The sequence below is a fragment of the Nomascus leucogenys genome, chromosome 17 (genome assembly GCF_006542625.1).
Source record: "Nomascus leucogenys isolate Asia chromosome 17, Asia_NLE_v1, whole genome shotgun sequence".
Lineage (NCBI taxonomy): Eukaryota > Metazoa > Chordata > Mammalia > Primates > Hylobatidae > Nomascus > Nomascus leucogenys.
In genome coordinates, this window is record NC_044397.1 from 89,043,653 (window position 1) to 89,065,176 (window position 21,524).

General features: G+C 52.3%; 1 protein-coding gene across 3 annotated transcripts in view; it reads right to left on the minus strand.

Annotated features, from left to right (window-relative positions):
- NOVA2 (NOVA alternative splicing regulator 2) overlaps nt 1-13,883 on the minus strand; it is a 41,456-nt gene extending 27,573 nt beyond the window's left edge. The window contains exons 1-3 of one of the 3 annotated variants that reach the window (XM_030796416.1): nt 13,190-13,265; nt 1,782-1,888; nt 519-662 (exon numbers count right to left, since the gene is read on the minus strand). Coding sequence is in view for 1 of the 3 variants with exons in the window: in XM_030796414.1 (XP_030652274.1) it covers nt 519-662; nt 13,190-13,466 (421 nt within the window). In the remaining 2 variants the exon portion in view is untranslated. Of the gene's footprint in view, nt 1-518; nt 663-1,781; nt 2,195-13,189 lie in introns of those variants that run through there. The other 2 variants (XM_030796414.1, XM_030796415.1) reach the window with 2 other exon arrangements.
- Nucleotides 13,884-21,524: the final 7,641 nt, after the last annotated feature.

A 21,524-nucleotide genomic window follows, 5' to 3' on the forward strand; every position in this document is an offset into this window, starting at 1 on the left:
GGAACAAGAGACGAGAAATCAGAAACAGAATGAGAGGGAGACACATAAAGAATGACACCGAGACAGAGAAAACCAGTGAGACTGGGCAAGAGGGGGTGACAGAAATCCAAAGGGGGGAGCACGTGTGTGGAACATGGCTGGCTGGCCCCCAAGCCCGGAGGGATGCTCTGACACCTGCCTCCCTCCCCACCCTCGCTCCTCCAACTGACCAGAGGGGGCAGGTGTGTGGGAAAAGACACATCTGCCAGCGCATCATGCAAATGAGCTCATGAATATGCAGCAGGCCCATTGTCTTGCCCTGCCCCCACCCCCATCTGCTCGGCCAGGCCCCTCGGGCTGGGGGCAGCTCTGTCCCCTTAGGGGGAGGGGAAGCCCCCTCCCCACCACTGTCACTGTCCTTAGGGCAGACCTTCCCCCTCATCTAGGGCCTAGGTGGGAGGGAGAAAGGGAGAAAGGGACGAAGGGCCGGGGGGGGTGCGGGGGAGGCCCCTAGGGCAGAGACCTGGGCCAGGGCTCACCAGGGTAGAAGTCTTTGGACTTGGAGAGCTTGATGGTGGCTCCCGTCTCCTTCTGCAGCTGCACGATGGTCTGCCCGCCCTTGCCAATGATGGAGCCCGCCGCGTAGCTGGGGATCAGCACCTTCAGGAAGTATTCGCCTTCCTCTGCGGGGGCACACAGGGTGGAGGGGGGTCAGCGGGGGAGGGGTCTTCACCTTTGGAGGGGGTGAGCAGAGGAAACCCCAGGGGTCACAGTAGCGGTATGGAGAATAATACAAATAATGATCTTCATTCACTCATTCATTCAACAAATAGTTACTGAGCACCTGCTACGTGCCTGGCACTGGTCTAGGGAAACAGCCAAGAAGAAAATAGACAAAGCTCCCCGATTTGTGGGCAAATGAGGCAAATAAGGCCGAAAGAGTTTTAGTGATTCAGCCAAGAGCTCGCACAGCTAGCTACATTCTTCTAGGTGGGGAAGACAGACAGTGTATTTCATGTCAGATGGTGGAACTTCTAATGACACAAAAAAAGGCAGGAAAAGGGGGTCAGGGAGGGTGGGAGGATGCAGTGTCAGAGAGGGAGGCCAGGGAAGCTCTTCCTAAGAAGGTGCCATGCTTTATTCATCATCACACACTTCTGCAGCACCTGATAGATGCTACACTCTTCTAAGTACTTTCCAAATACCAGTCCTTGGAATTTTCACACTTATCCTATGAAGGAACCCATCATACAGATGAGGAAACAAAGGTGAAGAAATCGCCCAAGGGCACTTGTAGGTGGCAGAGCTGAGATTTGGAGTCCATGCTCCGAACTATTATGATCACCAGGATACGGAGGAAGGAACGGAACCACGTGGCTGTGTGAAGGACGAGTGAGTGCAAAGGCCCTGGAGTGGGACTGTGCCTGTGCTCTTCCAGAGGGACTAAGGAAGACCCTGTGCCTGGAGCTGAATGAGAGAGGGGAAGAGTGGGAGGAGATGAGGACAGAGAGGGGTGCCGGTGGTGAGGGGTGATGGGGCTCGAAAGCCACAGTGAGGTCCTTAACTTTTACCCCAAGTGAGATGGAGCCATGGGAGGGATGTGGCCTGACTTAGGTTTTAGGAGGATTCCTCTGATGCCCATGAGAGGAGCAGACTGTGAGAAGCAACGGTGGGAGAGCTGGGGGCCCAGTGAGGTGGTGACTGCAATGGTCCAGGCAGGAGGTGACGGCGGTCTGACAGGTGGAAGCGGTGAGTGGGGAGGCAGAGGAAGGCCGGACGCTGGGGATGCTCCGAACACTCACTTTTGATCAGGCGCTGTGCTGAGTGCTTTGTGAGCTTGATCTCGTCCGTTCCTCACAACCTCCCGGTGAGGCGGGTGGAATGAGCTCCATTTTTACACAAGAGGAAACTGAGGCACAGAGGGGCACAGAGAAGTGAAGGCACCAGCCCACAGTCACCACCAGCCCAAGGACAGGAACACAGCTACTGGGCTCAGATTCAAATCCAATTCTGATTCAGTCTCCTCCCATCATTGCTTAACACCCTCCACTCCTGGGGGGACCAACACGATGAAGGACAGCCTCGAAGACCTAGATGCAGTGCCAGTGGCAGCTTGTGGAGTTTTGGCCATTCTTTGTTATAGGCCAATTTTTCTTTTCCTTTTCTTTCTTTCTTTTTCTTTTTTCTTTTTTTGTTTTTCCTGAGATACGGTCTTGCTCTATTGCCCAGGCTGGAGTGCAGCGGTGCAGTCTCGGTTCACTGCAACCTCCACCTCCCGAGTGTAAGGGGTTCCCCTGCCTCAGACTTCCCAGTTGTAGCTGGGACTACAGGCGCCCGCCATCACACACGGCTAATTTTTGTACTTTTAGTAGAGATGGGGTGTCGCCATGTTGGTCAGGCCGGTCTTGAACTCCTGATTTCAAGTGATCCGGCCACTTCGGCCTCCCAAAGTGCTGAGATTACAGGCGTGAGCCACCGTGCCTGGCTGCCATGTCCAGCTAATTTAAAAAAATGTTTTTAGTAGAGACGAGGTCTCCCTATGTTGCTCAGGCTGGCCTTGAACTCCTGGGTTCAAGTGATGCTCCCACCTCAGCCTCCCAAAGTGCTGGGATTACAGGTGTGAGCCAGTGCACCTCGCTTATTATAAACCAGTTTATATGACCATGTGAAAAGCATTTTGTTAATGCAGTCTCAAGGCAAGTGTCTAGCCTCCCCTGCCCCTGTTGCCCCTACGTGCTTCCAGGGTGGAAATTCTGGACCCTTCTCAGTATAAGAAGACCCTTTGTGGCCGGGCACGGTAGCTCACGCCTGTAATCCCAGCACTTTGGGAGGCAGAGGCGGGCAGATCATGAGGTCAAGAGACTGAGACCATCCTGGCCAACATAGTGAAATCCTGTCTCTACTAAAAATACAAAAATTAGCCAGGTGTGGTGGCGCATGCCTGTAGTCCCAGCTACTCGGGAGCCTGAGGCAGGAGAATCGCTTGAACCCAGGAGGCAGAAGGTGCAGTGAGCCGAGATCGCGCCACTGCACTCCACTCCAGCCTGGCGACCCTTTATGATTTGGCCCCACCCACCTTTCCAGCTTCACTTCCTCATCTTCCTCCATGGGTCTCAGGCTCAGTGCACTTTTTGTTCCTTAAACGTGCCCTGCTCCTTCCCACCTTAGGGCTTTTGCGCATACTCTGTGCCTGGCAGCTTCTCTTCCCCTCAGTCAATTTCTTTTTTTTTTCTTTTGAGACAGAGTCTCGCTCTGTCGCCCAGGCTGGAATGCAGTGGCGCGATCTCGGCTCACTGCAAGCTCCGCCTCCCCGGTTCATGCCATTCTCCTGCCTCAGCCTCCCGAGTAGCTGGGACTACAGGTGCCCACCACCACGCCCATCCAATTTTTGTATTTTTAGTAGAGATGGGGTTTCACCATGTTGGCCAGGATGGTCTCGGTCTCCTGGCCTCGTGATCTGCCTGCCTCGGCCTCCCAAAGTGCTGGTATTACAGGCGTAAGCCACCGTGCCCGGCCATCCTCAGTCAATATCTTTTGTCCTTTAGGTCCTCACTCAAATGTTACTTCTTCTTGGAAGCTTTCCTTGAACCCCAAAGATGGGATGAATCCCCCTGCTTCATGCCTTCAGAGTAACTGATCACAGAGGTCCACTGTGGACCACATCCATAGAGCTCACTCGTGTCCCAGGGACTTGAACAGTGTCCCCAAAACTTGAACAGCACATAGTAGGTTTGCAATAAGCACTGGGAAAAGAAAGGGAGGAGTCAGGCCACCCTGCTTCCAAATTTTAAGGTCTTAAACCATCCCCCAAGGTTATTAAACTTTTTCTTTTAAGCAAAGGAAGCCTATTTTCTTTTTTTCTTTCTTTCTTTTTTGAGACAATCTTGCTCTTGTCACCCAGGCTGCAGTGCAATGGTGCAATCTCGGCTCACTGCAACCTCCGCCTCCTGGGTTCAAGCGATTCTCCTGCCTCAGCCTGCCGAGTAGCTGGGATTACAGGTGCCCACAACCATGCCCAGCTAATTTTTTTTTTTGTATTTTTAGTAGAGAAGGGGTTTCACCATGTTAGCCAGGCTGGTCTCGAACCTTGGCCTCTCTTTTTTTTTTTTTTTTGAGACGGAGTCTTGCTCTGTTGCCCAGGCTGGAGTGCAGTGGCACAATCTCGGCTCACTGCAAGCTCTGCCTCCTGGGTTCACGCCATTCTCCTGCCTCAGCCTCCCAAGTAGCTGGGACTAGAGGCGCCTGCCACCCCGCCCGGCTAATTTTTTTGTATTTTTTAGTAGAGACGGGGTTTCATCGTGGTCTCGATCTCCTGACCTTGTGATCTGCCCGCCTTGACCTCCCAAAGTGCTGGGATTACAAGTGTGAGCCACCGCACTCAACCAAACCTTGGCTTCTCAAAGTGCTGAGATTACAGGGGTGAGCCATAGAGCCCAGCCAGGAAGCCTATTTTCAATGTCTCACGTAAAACCTCAACATACAGAACAGATAAAAGAGAAACTGCTCTAACACTCTCTGATCTCTCTCTCTCTCTCTCTCTCTGTCGCCCAGGCTGGAGTTCAGTGGTGCCATCACAGCTCACTGCTGCCTTGACCTCCTGGGCTCAAGTGATCCTCCTGCCTCAGCCTCCCAAGTAGCTGGGACTACAGGCACATGCCACCACTCCTAGGTAATTTTAAAATTTTTTGTAGAGACGGAGTTTTGCCACATTGCTCAGGCTGGTCTCGAACTCCTGAGCTCAAGGGATCCACCTGCCTCGGCCTCCCAAAGTGTTGGGATTACAGGCATGAGCCACCACGCCCGGCCTCTGCCTGGTCTCTTAAGATGAAAGTTCTGTGTTCCCTTATGTGTTTAAGATGGGGGTGTGGGAAGAGGGGCTAGATGTGGCTTTGCAGGCATGGGGAAGGGTCCAGAATTAAGGAGTTTCCCTGAAACCAAGGCAATCCTCTTAAACTTACTTAATCAGACCATTAAGCCTATTAGGTAATTAACCCCTCTCTGGTGCCTTCCTAGCAATCATCCTGACCCCTACTGAATTCATTCTCTTCCATGGACTCACGGATCTGTCCTCTTCCCCACCCTCACCCTAAACTTGTCACAGATATGGGGTCCTTTATCTCTGGAAGGCTCAGAAAGATGGGGAGGGAATTCTCACTAATCCCCAGGACTCCATCCTCTCTCTGCTTCTTCAATTTCACTCCCCATCTTCTCTCCAGCCAGAGCATCTTCCCTGTTTTCCTCTGAGGGTGGAAGGTATTCATCTTCTCTGAAGAAAACTGGGGTCACCCTCTTCCCCATTTTCTGCCCCCTCTCTCGTATTTCTTCAGACTGTCCCTGAGAATTTTTGTATGAAACAGCAGAAGCAAGTCTAGACTAAGAGTGACATTTGTGGTTGAGCGCGGTGGCTCACGCCTGTAATCCTAGCGCTTTGGGAGGCCAAGGCGGGTGGATCACTTAAGGTCACAAGTTCGAGACCAGCCTGGCCAACATGGTGAAACTCCCGTCTCTACTAAAACTACAAAAATTAGTCAGGCCTGGTGGCACATGCCTGTACTCCCAGCTACTCGGGAGGCTGGGGCAGGAGAGTTGTTTGAACTCGGGATGCAGAGGTTGCAGTGAGCCAAGATCACGCCACTGCACTCCAGCCTGGGTGACAGAGTGAGACTCTGTCTCAAAGAAAAAAAAAAAAGTGAATTTTGCCACTGATGGGCTGTATGCCCTTGGGCAAGTCGCCTCACCTCTTTGGGCCTCAGTTTTCCTCATCTATAAAATGGGAATCATGATAGTGCTACTTCATGGGGTTACTGTGATTAATGGAATGAGGAAATGTAAGGAAATGTACTTCAGATGATCCCAGGCACATAGAAGACTTGAGAAATGTTAGATATCATCATTATCAGTATTGCCTACACCAAGAACACAAGTTCAGTGCTTATCACAGCATCAGACACAGAGCAAGCACCCTATATGTGGGGTTTGGGGGTTGGGTTGAGAGGTAGGAGAAGGAGGGGGCGATCCCACTTTGTTAATCACCCTTTTCCCTAGGGGGCTGTCCCAAACTTTTCCCTCCTTGGAGGAGGAATGTCCTCTCACTGATACAAGTGAGACCTTGTCTCCATTCTCTGCACCCAGCCTCTCTCTAATTCCTGTCTTTCTCATGCCACCTTCTAGAATTTTACCCCTTTTATGTCCCTCTGTACTGGAATTATTCTTTCTTCTCTTCTTCTCTCCTTCTTCCTTCCCTTCCTCCAACAAATCCTTCCTGAGCACCCATGACCTTCCAGTCCTTGGTTCAGGTGCTGGGGATGCAGCAGGGAACAAACAAGGTCCCTTTCCTTTAAATTCCTTTTAAATTTTAAATGCACTTGTTTACTTATTTATTTATTGTATTTTTAGTAGAGACGGGGTTTCACCATGTTGCCCAGGCTGGTCTTGAACTCCTGGGCTCAAGGGATCTGCCCACCTCGGCCTTCCAAAGTTCTGGGATTACAGGCGTGAGCCACCGCACCCAGGCTAAATGCATCAATTTAAAGAAGAAATTAGGCCGGGTGCGGTGGCTCACACTTGTAATTCTAGCACTTTGGGAGGCCGAAGCAGATGGATTGCCTGAGGTCAGAAGTTCGAGACCAGCCTGACCAACATGGTGAAACCTCGTCTCTACTAAATACAAAAAATTAGCCGGACGTAGTGGCGCATGCCTGTAATCCCAGCTACTTGGGAGGCTGAAGCAGGAGAATTGCTTGAACCCGGGAGGGGGAGGTTGCAGTGAGCTGAGATCGTGCCACTGCACTCCAGCCTGGGCAACAAGAGTGAAACTCCGTCTCAAATAAAAAAAAAAAAAAGAAAGAAAGAAGAAATTTAAAAATCGTTGCTAGCAATTGGAGCTTGAAGGGCTGGTTATGTTTTTGTTCTCCCTAACATACATTAATGTAAACATACAATGTTCAAAAATGAAAAAAAATGTTTGTCCATGGACCACCTTAAATCATCTTGTGGGTGGCTTGATGGTCCCTGTATCAGACTAGTGCAAATCTGACGCCTGGAGCCCCCTCTTCAAGTGAGTCTCCTATGGACAGTGATTGGCTAAGACCTCCCACCTGTAGAGACTCAGAACTTGAATTCCCAGGAGTCCCCATCGTGAGCATCAGTCTGTGCTGGTCCTTCCCAGAATTTTATGCACATTTTTTCTGTTTGGGGAAGTTTCCCACCATGTGAGTCCTACCTCCCCAGAAAGAAACCAGGTCTCTATTGACCAGCCTTCCTTGCAGCAAGGGCAGACACGTGACCTCAGCTGAACTCGGAGCCCTCAGCCATCACGCACGCCCACCTTGTTTGAACAACCAAGGCACTGCTTGTGAGAACGTTCTCCCTTCTAGTGAGGCAGAATCTACATGCCAGAACTCCGCACCCACCCATTCCCATCCCACTCTTCACTCTTCCCTTGAGTCCAGACAGCTCCCTCTACCCAATGGCAGAGTCTGAAGAACTGAAGATAGCAAGTTCAGATCTCCTGATTAATTTCCTGCTGCGATTTCAAACATTTCCACCTTGGAAAGGTGCCGTCTTTCCCCTTCTAGTCACTGTATCTCTGCTCTTGCTCCTTCTGTATCCACCCCCTCAAAAATCCCAGCACTTTGGGAGGCCGAGGTGGGCAGATCACCTGAGGTTAGGAGTTTTGAGACCAGCCTGGCCGACGAGGTGAAACCCTGTCTCTATTAAAAATACAAAAGTTAGCTGGACGTGGTTGTGGCATGCCCTTAATCTCAGCTACTTGGGAGGCTGAGGCAGGAGAATCACTTGAACCTGGGAGGCGGAGGTTGCAATGAGCCGAGATTGCGCCACTGCACTCCAGTCTGGGTCACACAGCAAGGCTCCATCTCAAAAAAGAAAAAAAAAAAATCAGCCAATACTCCCTTTCCCCTTCCATAAATAACAATTGCCTACCCAAGAGATTTGGCGTGTTGTAGTAAGAGTGGCCTATTTTAGTGTCAGAGAGTCCACCCTCTAAGGTGGATTTGATCTTGGGGGTCATGAATGACAAAGGTAAAGCTGAAGGGGTGTGGGTTGTTGAGGTGTTGTTTTTGGTGTTAGTGTGCCCGGATGCAACATCAATGTTGGGTGTTGTCCTCATGGCACCTCATGGTTTTGTTTGGGGGCTGGGGATGGGAGAGCTGGCATGTTCTATGAGGGTACGAGGAGGCTGGGGTTCGACATCGGTATTGTGTGGGGATGCTGCTGGCAGAGAGGGTGTGGGGTGGGAGCAGTACTGCTGAGGAGGGGTGGGACTTCAGGCGTGTGATGTGTTTCTGTGAATGGCGGTGTTGCCTGTTTGGTGTGAAATGCAGTACAACTAGAGTGTGCTTATGTAGGGATGAGATGGTGAAAGGTGTGATGCTGCCTTGAGTTGTGAATGTCTCTGAGTGAAAGAAAGGCAGGTGGGCCACAGTTTTCTTGGAGTGAATCACCATTGGATGGTGGATGGTGAAAAGGGAAAATGACATTCTCAATGGCACTTATATAATAATGATGATGATGATGATGATGATGATGATGATAGCAACTGTTTACTGAGCACTTACCATGTACCAGCCTTACACTATGTGCTTCACATATGCAATCTCATCTAATGCACACAACCCAGAAAGGTAGCTCTTCCTGCCTCCATGTTTCAGAAAAGCAGCCTGAGGCTCAGAGCAGTGAAATAACTCGCCTGAGCATTCCACACCAAGCACATGACGGTGGCAAGATACGAATCCTGAAAGATCTCATTCTAGGAGGGGCTGTTAACCCTGGTGATGTTGACTTCGTGATAAAGAATGTGGCCGGGCGTGCTGGCTCATGCCTGTAATCCCAGCACTTTGGGAGGCTGAGGTGGGTGGATCACCTGAGGTCAGGGGTTCGAGATCAGCCTGGTCAACATGATGAAATCCTGTCTCTACTAAAAATACAAAAGTTAGCCGGGCGTGGTGGCGCATGCCTATAATCCCAGCTACTCGGGAGGCTGAGGTATGAGAATCACTTGAACTCAGGAGGTGGAGGTTGCAGTGAGCTGAGATGGCACCACTGCACTCCAGCCTGGGTGATACAGCGAGACTCTGTCTCAAAAAACAGAACAAAACAAAACAAAATAAACAACAACAACAAAAAGCAAAGAATGAGGGATGTGGCTGGGAATGGTGGCTCACACCTGTAATCCCAGCACCTTGAGAGGATGAAGTGGGTGGATGGCCTGAGATCAAGAATTTGAGACCAGCCTGGGCAACATAGCAAGACCCTGTCTCTACAAAAAAATTCAAAGAATTAGTCAGGCGTGGTGGTGCACACCTGTAGTTCCAGCTACTGGGGAAGCTGAGATGGGAGCATCACGTGATCCTGAGAGGTCAAGGTTGCAGTGAGCCATGATTGCACCACTGCACTCCAAGCCTGGGTGACAGAATAAGACCCTGTCTCAGAAAAAAAAAAAAAAAAAAAAAAAAAAGAGGGATGTTAGGAGCAAGATCTGGCGGGTGTAAGCTATGTTGAGGGTGTGAGTTATGTATATGTGTCTGTATATGGGTTTTTATTTTGGAGGGGTTGACAGAGGCGGGAATATAGTCAGGAGTATGGGAGTCATTATTGTTGCAGCTTAAGAGTTACGATCTGTTTGTTATTGTCCTGCCAGACTGGGGTCATTTATTTCTGCAAAGAGTCCCTGACTAGAGTTTCTGTCCAACCTCTTCACCCAAGTCTTCCTGCCCTTAGTGCCTTGTTTTCCTCCCAGCGGCATCTGCCAGCCACTCACAGTGCCCAGAAGCGAGTGTGAACCGCCACCATCTCCTCCACTTCTCCCATCTGCTCCCAGAAGTGGGCAGGAGGGGCAAGAATCTCATCTGTCCAATAGGCCACTGCTTGCTGGGACACCCAGGAAAAGCCCTAACCCCTCTGAGCCTCAGTTTCCCCATCGAAAAATAGGGTCCATTCTAGTGTCTCCCCACACAATGGAGCCAGCCGCCTAAGTTCACATCATGGTTCTGCTGTTTATCAGCTGAGCGACGTTGGGCAAGTGACTTAACCTCTCTGTGCCTCAGTTTTTCATCCGTAACATGGGTTAACGTGATAGAATTGTTGTAAGGATTAAGGAATTGATCCATGTCCAGCACTTCCCATGATAGTTCCTGGCATACTGTAGTATCATAAGTCTAGCCATTATTATAACTGATTATTATTATTCCATCATAGCATGTTGGGAGAATGATATGAAATTGCAAATAAGGCATTAAACAATAATATAGTTAGCTATTGTTAGTATTATCCTTGTTTTTTTTTTTTTTTTTTTGAGATGGAGTTTTGCTCTGTTGCCCAGGCTGGAGTGTGGTGGCATGATCTCGGCTCACTGAAACCTCCACCTCCTGGATTCAAGCGATTCTCCTGCCTCAGCCTCCTGAGTAGCTAGGACTATAGGTGCCCACCACCATGCCCTGATAATTTTTGTGTTTTTAGTAGAGACAGGGTCTCACCATGTTGGCCAAGCTGTTCTCGATCTCCTGACCTCAAATGATCCACCCGCCTCAGCCTATCAAAGTGCTGAGATCACAGGCATGAGCTACCGTGCCCAGCCCCTTATGGTCATTTTTATGTGCCCATATGGCAGATGAGGACACTGAAGCTCAGAAAAGGGGATGGGTTGACCCAGCATCCCCCAACTATGAATGCATATTATTGAAAGAAGCCCTCAATTTTGGGATCAAAGTCCTGGACCCTTGCCCAGCCCTGCTCCTGAGTGTGTTTCTGTCAATGGAGGCCTGTCCCTCTGCATCTCCTGGCCTCAGTTTCCCCATGAGTAAACAGAAGTGGCGTGGGAGACAGTCTGGAGGAGATGGTCCCTAAAGGCTCATCCTAGTTTCCCCACTGTGGAGGGAGGCAGGATAGCACAGTGGTTATGTCCAGGAGCTCCGGAACCAGGCAGCCCAGGGTTGGGTAAATTCTAGCTCCATCACTTAGAAACCGTGTGACCTTGGGCAAGCGGTTTCATTTTGCTGAGCCTCAGTTTTCCTTATCTGTAAAAACATGCTCAAATCATCTCTCCCAGGGGTTGTATTAACCCATATCTCAGAGTAGTAGGTGCCAAGTAGGCAGATGTGACTGTTATTAGCAGCAGTGGCATCAGTGTTAAGTTGTGCTGCGAAGTGATCTGATTCTAAGCATCTCAGTCCCTTTAAGAGAAAGGTGGGAACCCCCTACCCTCTGGAGGTCGGTGGGTGGAGGGCTAGACAGTCTGGCTGGGCTCAGGGACCTCCTGGGTCCCTGACCTCTCCAGGACTGGGAACAGCAGTGGGGCAGGAAGGAGGGAAGGAAGTCGGGGACATATTCATATGTGTGCTGGAGGTGGGGGAGCAGGAAGAAGGACAGGAAACTCCCTCCCATCCCCTCCCCCAACTTCCCTTTCCTCCAATTTCTGCTCGACACTCTCACAGGCATCCAGGGGGTCCCTGATTCCTGTCCCACCTGGACGGAGGTGGGGGAGGGCTAGGATGGGAGGAAGAAAGTCGGCTTGTATTCATCTGTAGGGAGGAGGTGGGAGGCCCCCACCCCACCCACTGCCAGGCCTGGAGGAGAGGAAAGGGTGCACTCTGCCTGAAGCCATCCCTCTCCCATCCGGAGGAAAAGGCCAGAGGAAGTGGAGATTTTGGCAAGGTGACCGCGGGGAGGGGCTTGTCTGCTGCAGGGTCTCCCTCCTACCAGGGAGCTAGAGGACTGGGCTCTGAGGACCCCCAAAAACCCCACCTCTTCCCCGAGCCCCCCACGGCAGGGCATGCACCTAGAGTTCCCAGCTGGGCTTTTCTTCTCTGGTACACACACCTCCTTGGGTCACACACACAGGGAGAGCCCCTCTCTTCCCTCACACTGCCTTCCGTGGTGTCAAACATTCGGCAATCTCCAATACACAGGGACACACACACAGCCTCCCTTGTCAAACACGTGCAGAATCATCCCCATATCTCTGGTGTCACACACTCAGCCATTTCACACACACACCTCTCCTTGTTACACCCATACACACAGCTGGGTGTCATACACACACGTGCCCTGTCACATGGGGACCCATCCTTCCTTCTCCTTTTTACACACCCTCGTGCGTTTCACCCACAAGCCCCAGCCTCTCCCTCGTCATACACCCACCTTCCCTGTTGCACACACCCCCTCTGATGTCACTGTTGCACACCTCCATGTGTCACACCCAGCCACAGCCTCTCTGGAGTCACACCCACACCCTTTTCTTGTCACATCCCCTCACCAGCTTCCCTGAGTCCCACCCCACCCCAGCCACGCCTGTGTCACACACACTGGACCCCTTTCCTCTGATCTACACAGCCTCTTCTGGCTCACGCCCAGGGCCAGCCCATTCGGCGTCCCCCACACACCCCCTTGCATGTCACACACACCCTCTCATGTGTCACACTCTGCCACAGCCCCCTCGGGGGTGACAAGCACACACCTTTCCTTGTCACACGTACCCGCTGGGGGGTCTCAAACATGGAGCCCAGCCCCTGTCCCCTGTCTTTCTCATGCACCCCCTCTATGCTGTCATATTCCTGATCCCTAATGTCACACATCCAGGCTGTAGAGGGCACACATACACACACACGCACACACATACACACCTGTCCTAGCCTCACATTCTCCCACCTAGCTTTACACACCCACCATTTCCTCCATTTCACCCCACACACCCACCCAGCCTGTCCCCACGCACGATCCGGCCAGGGCCACACAAGCTTCCCTCTGGGACAACCCTTGTTCAGGACATCCCCAGGGAGGGAGGCTGGGAAGCTCCCGGTCCACAGGCCTCTACTCCTTCCCCTCCCCCAGCCAGGACACGCGAGCCCGGGGAACACCCCTGCCCTGAAAGGGTCACATCACACACCCCTCAAGGACACACAGACACCTGCCCTGAGGCTCCCACGCCCCCTATCTTCTGCGCCCCCCAAGGACACTTATCACCCCCTCCCCCCACCCCTCTCCTCGCAGACAAAGCTCCCAGCCCCGGGCCTCGGCGAGAGAAGGAGGGGGTCCAGCCCCCTCCTCAACTCCCCGCTCTGTCCCCCGCCTCGGGGAGGGGTGTCTCTCCCCTCCCCAGAGCCCTTGCACCTGCCACGGGAGGGGGGGGAAGGATGGAGAAAGGCGAGGCCCCCTGCCCGCTCCCCCGCCCCGAGCCGCAGCCCTTTCTCACCTCCCGTGTTGCTGCGCTTGGTGCAGACCACCTCGGGGGGCGTTTCGAGGGGCCTCTTGCGGGAATCCGGGGCCTCGGGCTCCATGGGGGGGGCCTGGGGCGGCGGCTGCTGCTGCTGCGGCGGCTGCGGCGGCGGCGGCGGCGGCTGCTGTGGCGGCGGCGACGGCTGCTGGGGAGGCTGGGGTTGCGGCGGCGGCGGCGGCGGGGGCGGCGGCGGCTGCGGGGCCGCGGAGGCCGTGAAGAGGCCGTGCACCGCGCCGGCGGCCATCATCCTCATGGTGGGGGGGGCGGGGGGCGGGGGCGGGGGAGGGGGAGGGGAGGGGACGTGGGAGGGGGAGGGGGCGATGGAGGGGTGGGGGAGGGGGAGCCCCGGAGAGGGAAGGCGGGGGTAGGGGGGAGCCGGTTCTCGGGGGGCTGACAGAGCCTGGAGAGCGGCTGTGAGCAGGATGGCAGGGCCGAGGGGGGTCTCCGATAGGGCCGGGAAAGAACTGAGGGGTGGGGTCTCTCCTGGGACCACAGAGGCTGGGGACTGGACGCGCCACTGGGGGGACGGGACTCCTCCCTTCTTCTTGGCTCCCTGGGGCAAGAGGGCCGAGCCCCCCAGACCCTGCTCGGGGTGGGGGGCCGGAGGAGCGTGGCCGGAGTGGGAGGCGGAGGCGGCCGCTAGTGGGGGCCCGGGGGGCGGCGGGCGCAGGCGGCGGCGGCGACGGGGCTGGCGGTGGCTGCTGGCCCGAGCATCTTCTTCCCGGAGGCTCCCACAGCGCCTGGCCCCTCCCACCCCACGAGGTCACGCCCATGCCGGGTAGGGCCACGCCCTTCGGCGCCCCCATTGGTCCAGCCTTGAAGCCTGGACCACGTCCCTCTGGGTTGGCCACGCCCCTCCCGGCGGCAGAGAGCTGGACCGGACTCCCCCAGGCTGCTAGGAGGACCCCCGACTCCTCCAAGCCGTCCCCACTCCTCACCTTGAATGAACGTTTATTGAGCACTTACTGTGCGCCACGTCCGGTTCCAAGCAAGCACGTCACAGACGTTATCACCTTTAATCCCCAGAGCGACCAGCTCTGTGAGTTACACTTATTATCTCTATTTTACAGATGAGGAAACAGCCTTAGGAGCTTACTTTGACTTCACTTAGTCAAGACAAGAAATTTCGACGGGGCGCGGTGGTTCATGCCTGTCATCCCAGCACTTTGGGAGGCCGAGGCGGAAGAATCACTTGAGCCCAGGAGTTTGAGACGAGCTGGGCAACAATATAGTGAGACCCCATCGCTACAAAAAAAAAAAAATTTTTTTTAAATTAGCCAGGCGTGGTAGCACATGCTTGTAGCCCCAGGTACTCTGGAGTCTGAGGTGGGAGGATCTCTTGAGGACAGGAGTTTGAGGCTGCAGTCAGCCATGATCAAGCCACTAGATTCGAGCCTGGGAGACAGAGCAAAACCCTGTCTCAAAAAAAACAAAAAACAAAAAACAAAAACAAAAACAAAAACGAAAGAAAGAAAGAGAAAGAAATTTCACTTCACTCTTTTTCAATCCTTTCAGCTGGGAAATTCCCCTTCAAATCTTTCATCCATCCTTTGAAGAATCAACACCGTGATGCTGAAAGGGCTCAGGGGATTGAATTCACTGAGCTGGAGTTGCAGCCTGCAGCACCCGCCCTGGGGCACAACTGGCTCTCCATTCAAACAACAGTACTTAGGGCCTACCTACCAAGTGCCAGGCACCGTCCCTGATGCTGCGATACAATAGAGAACAAAACAGCCTTGGCCCTTGTGCAGTATTACTACTCATGTCATTAAGAAAAATTTGTTTTCAGATGACAAAGTGGAGGCCTGGGAACATCGAGGGTGGCTTCTTCAAGGGCACACAGCTTGAGAGAGAGAGAGAGAAACTGGGATGAGAACGCAGGACAAGTCCAATTTCAGAGCCCAAAGTCATTGGAACCAGGGTGCCTTTCTTTGGAATGGATCATTGCTATTATTCTGTGTTCCTTGATACAAGAATTTCCTTCTCCCCGGGTTCTTAATCTCCAAGGAATCTTTCCTTCCTGGGTTGGTCAGAGGCAAGATTAGGCTCAGAAGGGGTCTGGATGCAGGTAATTGTGGCCACTGTGTGATCTGCGGCAGGGGGATCGGCTCCAACCCGCCCCCTGCTCCTCCCTTGCCATGCTCTCAGGTCCCCAGGATGGGGGGGGGTAGCAGATGGCCTGGGGTGGATGGGGTGGCTACCCATCTGTCCCCTCCCCCCCATTGTCCCCAGAGCCAAGGGGGATGGGAGGGGGCTGTGGTCCACTGCAGTCTGGATCCTCCCCCTCCATCTTCCTGGAGGGAGCTGAGGAGCTGGTTGCCATGGAGACGGGGAAGAGGCAAGAGGGATGCAGGGAGATACGGGGGTCAGGCTGAGTACCACACCTTAGACCCTTTGAGTCAAATAGCCTCACACCACACAGGTACATATCCCAACATCCATGAAGTTAGCTGTGAAGTTTCCCCCCCTCTGTGTGACACACACAGAGTCACACTGGCCCTGCTGCAGGTGCACGGTCTCAACACAGTCTCACACAGACACACTCACAGGGGATAGGCACACGTACACACACATACACACTCATCTGTAATGCACATTCGGTCATGCAGACGCAAAGCCACAACACAGGCTCTCATACACAAATAGACACACATCTAATATGCAGGTATGTCCCAGGTGCACACATTCAGAGCCACGACAGCTCCACACTTGGCCCCACATACTCGGAAAAGTTACAAATCCATGATCAAAGCCACAGGACATCCATGGCCTATGTTACATAAGACATATCAGCGACATGTGATGTATAGACTGACGAACAGACTCAGTCATTCCTTGCACACAAATTGGGTAAACACACACATTTAGATACAAGGCCCACATAGGATAACACACACAATAACCAGACTTCACGGGCCACTCAGTGACACGCACAACACACATGGAAAGCTGTGTGCCGCTCAGCCCCCACCCCCGAGTCATGCCTGCAGTCCCAACCCTGCGCTCCCCCCAACGAGCCCTCCCGTTTGGACACACACAACAGCACGGTCGGTCACGCACTCACACTCACACACAAACACAAACCTCCTGCTAGATATTTTTAAACCCAGGCTAGTTCTGCTGCCATGGCAACCGCCCCAAACCCATCACCATAGCAACCCAACGTCAGCTTTCCAAGCACCAAATCCTGGGGGACTGCAGGGCCCCAATCAGAGGCTGGCGGAGGGGGCTGCTGCACCCTTTGCCATCATCCATGCCACTCCTGTGCCCCCACCGCAGAGCTTTCAGGGGAGCAGTCACCCTAGTCTGGGCAGGGGCCAGAGTCAGGGACATCAGAGACCCAGACCAAGCTGGGGCAGGGGCATCCCCGAACCTGCCTTTTCCTTCCATCCTGGCTAGAGCTATATGGAGGGGCTTGTTGGAGTGTAGGTCAGCCTGCACAAGCCTGGGTTTGAGTTCTGGTCCTGCCACTTACATGCTGTGTGAATTGGGCATGCCCTTATCCTCTCTGAGTCTCTCATTCTTTAATTTGGAAAATGTTGCTGCTGCTGCTGCTAGTACCCCGTTTATTTTTATTTTATTTTTTATTTTTTAATTTTTTGGTATTTTTAGTAGAGACAAGGTTTCACCACGTTGACCAGGTGGGTCTTGAACTCTTGGCCTCAGGTGATCTGCTCGCCTCGGCCTCCCAAAGTGTTAGGATTACAGGTGTGAGCCACTGTGTCTGGCCAATATCCCCTTTAAATGACTGTTATGATTTGGTGGTTAAAAGCCCAGGCAGATCTACATCCAGATTCTGGCTTTCCCTCTTCTTAGCCGTGTGAACTCAGGCAAGGGCCTTCTCCTCTCTATGACAAGTCTCAGGGGTAAATAGTCCAACTACTTAGGGCTGCTGGGAAGACTCCCTAGCAAAGGGGTATGGCAACTGTCCTAAGAACTTTGAGTGTATTCTAACTTAGTTCAGTCTTAAACATGGTCTTATGGGTGGATTACTATTCTTATACCCATCCTGCAGAAAAGGAAACTGAGATCCAGAGAGCTTGCCTAGTGTCACATAGGTACAAAGTTTAGAAGGATAGGATTTGGGCCGGGCGCAGTGCCTAACGTCTGTAATCCCAGCACTTTGGGAAGGCGAGATGGGAAGATCACTTGATTCCAGGAGTTCAGGACCAGCCTGGACAACATGGTGAAACGCCATCTCTACTAAAAAATACAAAAATTAGCCAGGGGTGGATGTGCACACCTGTAATTCCAGCTACTTGGGAGGTTGAGGCACAGGAATCGCTTGAACCCAGGAGGTGGAGGTTGCAGTCAGCTGAGATCGTGCCACTGCACTCCAGCCCAGGTGACAGAGAGAGACCCTGTCTCAAAAAAAAAAAGAAGGCAAAGAATGAATGGGATGGGATTTGAGCCTGGGAAGTCAAAGACACATCTTTAGCCATTTCTCTCTCCTGCCTTTCAAAGAGGGCAGTTTGGAGAAGGGTGACAAAATGGTGCATCCTTGGAAAGGCTTTCTAGCTTTTGTTTTCTGGGATGAGATGAAAGGCCTCGGTCTTCCAGCCTGCAGAATGGAGGTTGAAATGATACTGCTGGCTGGAGTGTCAGGGGGATCGATAAGGCGGTTTGCACCTGTTGGGCTCTGAGGACAGGCTGGCACCCCTGAGTGATCTTGTAGGCGCGGAGCAGATCAGGAGAGGCTGGGCGAGTGGGCAAATGGGCAAGCATTACCTGTGCAGGCTCAGGAGGGAAGCTCACTGGGTCTCAAGCCTCAGCTTTCCCAGCCTGGTGATCTCAGGCATGGGATGTCTCCAGCCTAAGCCTCAGTCTTACCATCTGTCAAATGGGAATCATGACCATACTCAGGGTGTGACAAGGAGTCCATGAGCCAAAGTAGGCAAAACCACTTGGCGTGGATCTCAGCAAAGAGATAAATCTGAGCTGCTATTAATATCATCCATCTACTCAGCGCACAGGATTTAGGAGAGGCAGGACTACAAACTTTTTTGCAGGGTTTTTGCAAACTTTGTTGACTCACAGTGAGAAACACGCATCATGATGCAATGCATATATTAGATTGGTGCAAAATTCATTGTGATTTTTGTCATCAAAAGCAATGGCAAAAACTGCAGTTGCATTTGCACCAGCCTAATACAACTGAAATGAAAGTTTCATGAAACCACGCTTCATCTCCACCTTAGTCTACGTTATGTCGACACTATGTGCGCAGACTCTGATCTATTTTTTTTTTTGAGATGGAGTCTTGCTCAGTTCCCTAGGCTGGAGTGCAATGGTGCTATCTTGGCTCACTGCAACCTCCACCTCCTGGGTTCAAGCGATCCTCCCGCATCAGCCTCCCGAGTAGCTGGGATTACAGGGACCCGCCATCATGCCTGGCTAATGTTTGTAGAGATAGGGTTTCACCATGTTGGTCAGGATGGTCTGGAACTCCTGACCTGAGGTGATCCGTCTGCTTTAGCCTCCCAAAGTGCTGGGATTACAGGTGTGAGCCACTATGCCCGGCTGACTCTGATTTATTCTATGCTATTGAAAAAACTACTGGGTGATTTTACAGCCTGCTAAGCAGTTGTGACTGACAGTACAGAAAACCCTGGTGTGGAGATTACAATGTGGAATCCTTGAGTCCCTGGAGGATTTTAAGCAGGGAAGTGACGTGGGCATCATAGGGACGATGAAGGGGAGGGGGCTAGATGGGGGCTGGGATGAAGCCAGAATGGACTCTAGGGAGGAGGGATTCTTTGCCTTTACCCCCTGGCAGAAGCAGGGGAGATGGAGATCGTTTGAGCCTGAGAATTCAAGACTGCAGTGAGCTGTGAGATGGAGAGGTGTGGTCAAATACCAACACCAGAAAGCAGCTATCCCAGCGCTTTGCATAAAAAGGTATAGTGGGGAGGAGCATGAACCCCAGAAACTCATCTGCTTGGCAGATATTTACTGAGCACCTATGTGTTGGGCACTGTTCTAGGTGCTGGGAATACAGCAGTGAACAAAACAGATACAAATTCCTGACCTCATGAGCTCACGTTCCAGGGAGACAGATAATCAAATAAAAAAGTAATACATAGAGTGTGATAGATGAGGGTAAGTACTGTGGGGAAAATGCAGCAGGGGAGGAGGAGGCATAGGGTATGGGGGCAGGGGGGATGGCTGCAATTGTATTTATTTATTTATTTATTTATTTATTTATTTATATATTCACTGATGGAGTCTCACTCTGTCGCCCAGGCTGAAGTGCGGTGGTGGGATCTCAGCTCACTGCAACCTCTACCTCCCGGGTTCAAGCGATTCTCCTGCCTCAGCCTCCCAAGTAGCTGGGATTACAGGCCTGCGCCATCATGCCCGGTTAATTTTTGTATTTTTAGTAGAGATAGGGTTTCACCATGTTGGCCAGGCTGGTCATGAACTCCTGACCTTAAGTGATCCGCCCACCTCAGCCTCCCAAAGTGCTGAAATTATAGGCACGAGCCACCACACCTGGCCTGCAATTTTAAATAGGGTCCACATAGAGAGAGAAGGCCTCGCTGAGGAGTGACATTTGAGCAGAGACCTGAAGGAGGTGAGGGAGTGGGCCGCATGGGTCTGTAGCGGGAGCAGCAGGTGCAAAGGCCATGAAGCAGGAGCACGTCTGGTGTGTTGGAGGAAGAGGAAGGAGCCTGGGGAAGCTGGACGACAGTAGGGGAGGGCAATAGTGGGAGGAATAAGGCTAAAGAGCTAGTCAGGGAGCCAACTGTTCAGGGGGCCTTGAGGACCACCATAAAGACTTCAATTTGTATGCCTGTAATCCCAACACTTTGGGAGGCCAAGGCAGGAGGATGGTTTGAGGCCAGGAGTTCGAGATCAGCCTGGGCAATATAGTGAGACTCTGTCTCTACAAGAAATTAAAATAAATTAGCCAGATGTGGTGGCATATACCTGTAGTTCCAGCTACTCTGGAAGCTGGGGATCGCTTGAGCCCAGAAGGTCAAGGCTGCAGTGAGCCAAGATCACGCTATTGCGACAGCCTCATTGACACAGCGAGACCCTGACTCTAAATAAATGTTTTGTTAAAAGACTTAGATTTGACTCTGATTTAAGTGGGAGCCATGGAAGGGTTTTGGACAGAGGAAGAACTTGAGCAGACTTAAATTTTATCACAGGATCCTTCTGGGTTGGATGCAGTGGCTCATGCCTGTAATCCCAACACTTTGGGAGGCCAGGGTGGGAGGGTTGCCTGAAGCCAGGAGGTTGAGTCTGCAGTGAGCTGAGATCGCACCACTGCACTCCAGTCTGGGTGACAGAGTGAGACCCTGTCTCAAAAAAAAAAAAAGTGGGGAGGCCGGGCACGGTGGGTCATGCCTGTAATCCCAGCAGTTTGGGAGGCCGAAGCAGGCAGATCATCTGAGGTCAGGAGTTTGAGACCAGCCTGGCCAACATGGCAAAACCCCGTCTCTTCTAAAAATGTAAACATTAGCAAGGTGTGATGGTGGGTGCCTGTAATCCCAGCTACTCGGGAAGCTGAGGCAGGAGAATCGCTTGAACCCGGAAGGTGGAGGTTGCAGTGAGCCAAGATTGCGCCACTGCGCTCCAGTCTGGGCGACAGAGTAAGACTCTGTCTCAAAAAAAAAAAGAAAAAAAAAAAAGACTGGGGGGAATCCTTCTGGTTGTATATGAAGAACATGGTATCAGGGATGGGGCAGAAGTAAGGAGCCCAATAGGAGGTGACTTGGACCATCCAGGTGAAAGATGCTGGTGGTTGGACCAGGATGTGAGACAGCAGTGCTGGTGGGGAGATGTCTTGGAATCCCAGTTCTCCCCTGTGACTTTGGGCAAGTCATTTCAGAGTCTGTTTCCCTATTTACAGATGAGGATGATAATAAAGCTCCCACCTCACAGGGCTTCTGTGTGGTCTTCATTTCACTGAGCGCGAATAGCCCCTGGCACAAGTGCCACCTGCCATTGTCACTAATTTTATCCTCAAAGCTCCTGGATCAGGGCACTTCTGTACCCTGCCCCAGTGGAGCACAGTTGGGCTTTGGGGAAGAGGATAAGGAGAAGAGATTTAATCTTGTGTGCTGATTGTGTGTTTATCTGATCCTGGGGATATTTGAGTCAGGGCTTTCTCTTCCTAACAGCCTCTCTGTAGTAGGGAGCAGTGAAGTCCAGTGAGGGGTGTTAGCTTGCCCAGGAGCCCACAGTGAGTTGGGGGCTGAGCCAGGGCTAGAAATCTATCCCTGCCTCCTGTTTCTCAAGCCTGTGCTCCCAGTCCTGGCTGCCACTTTGGTGATTTTGGCAACTGACTGAGTCCCCTCCCCCG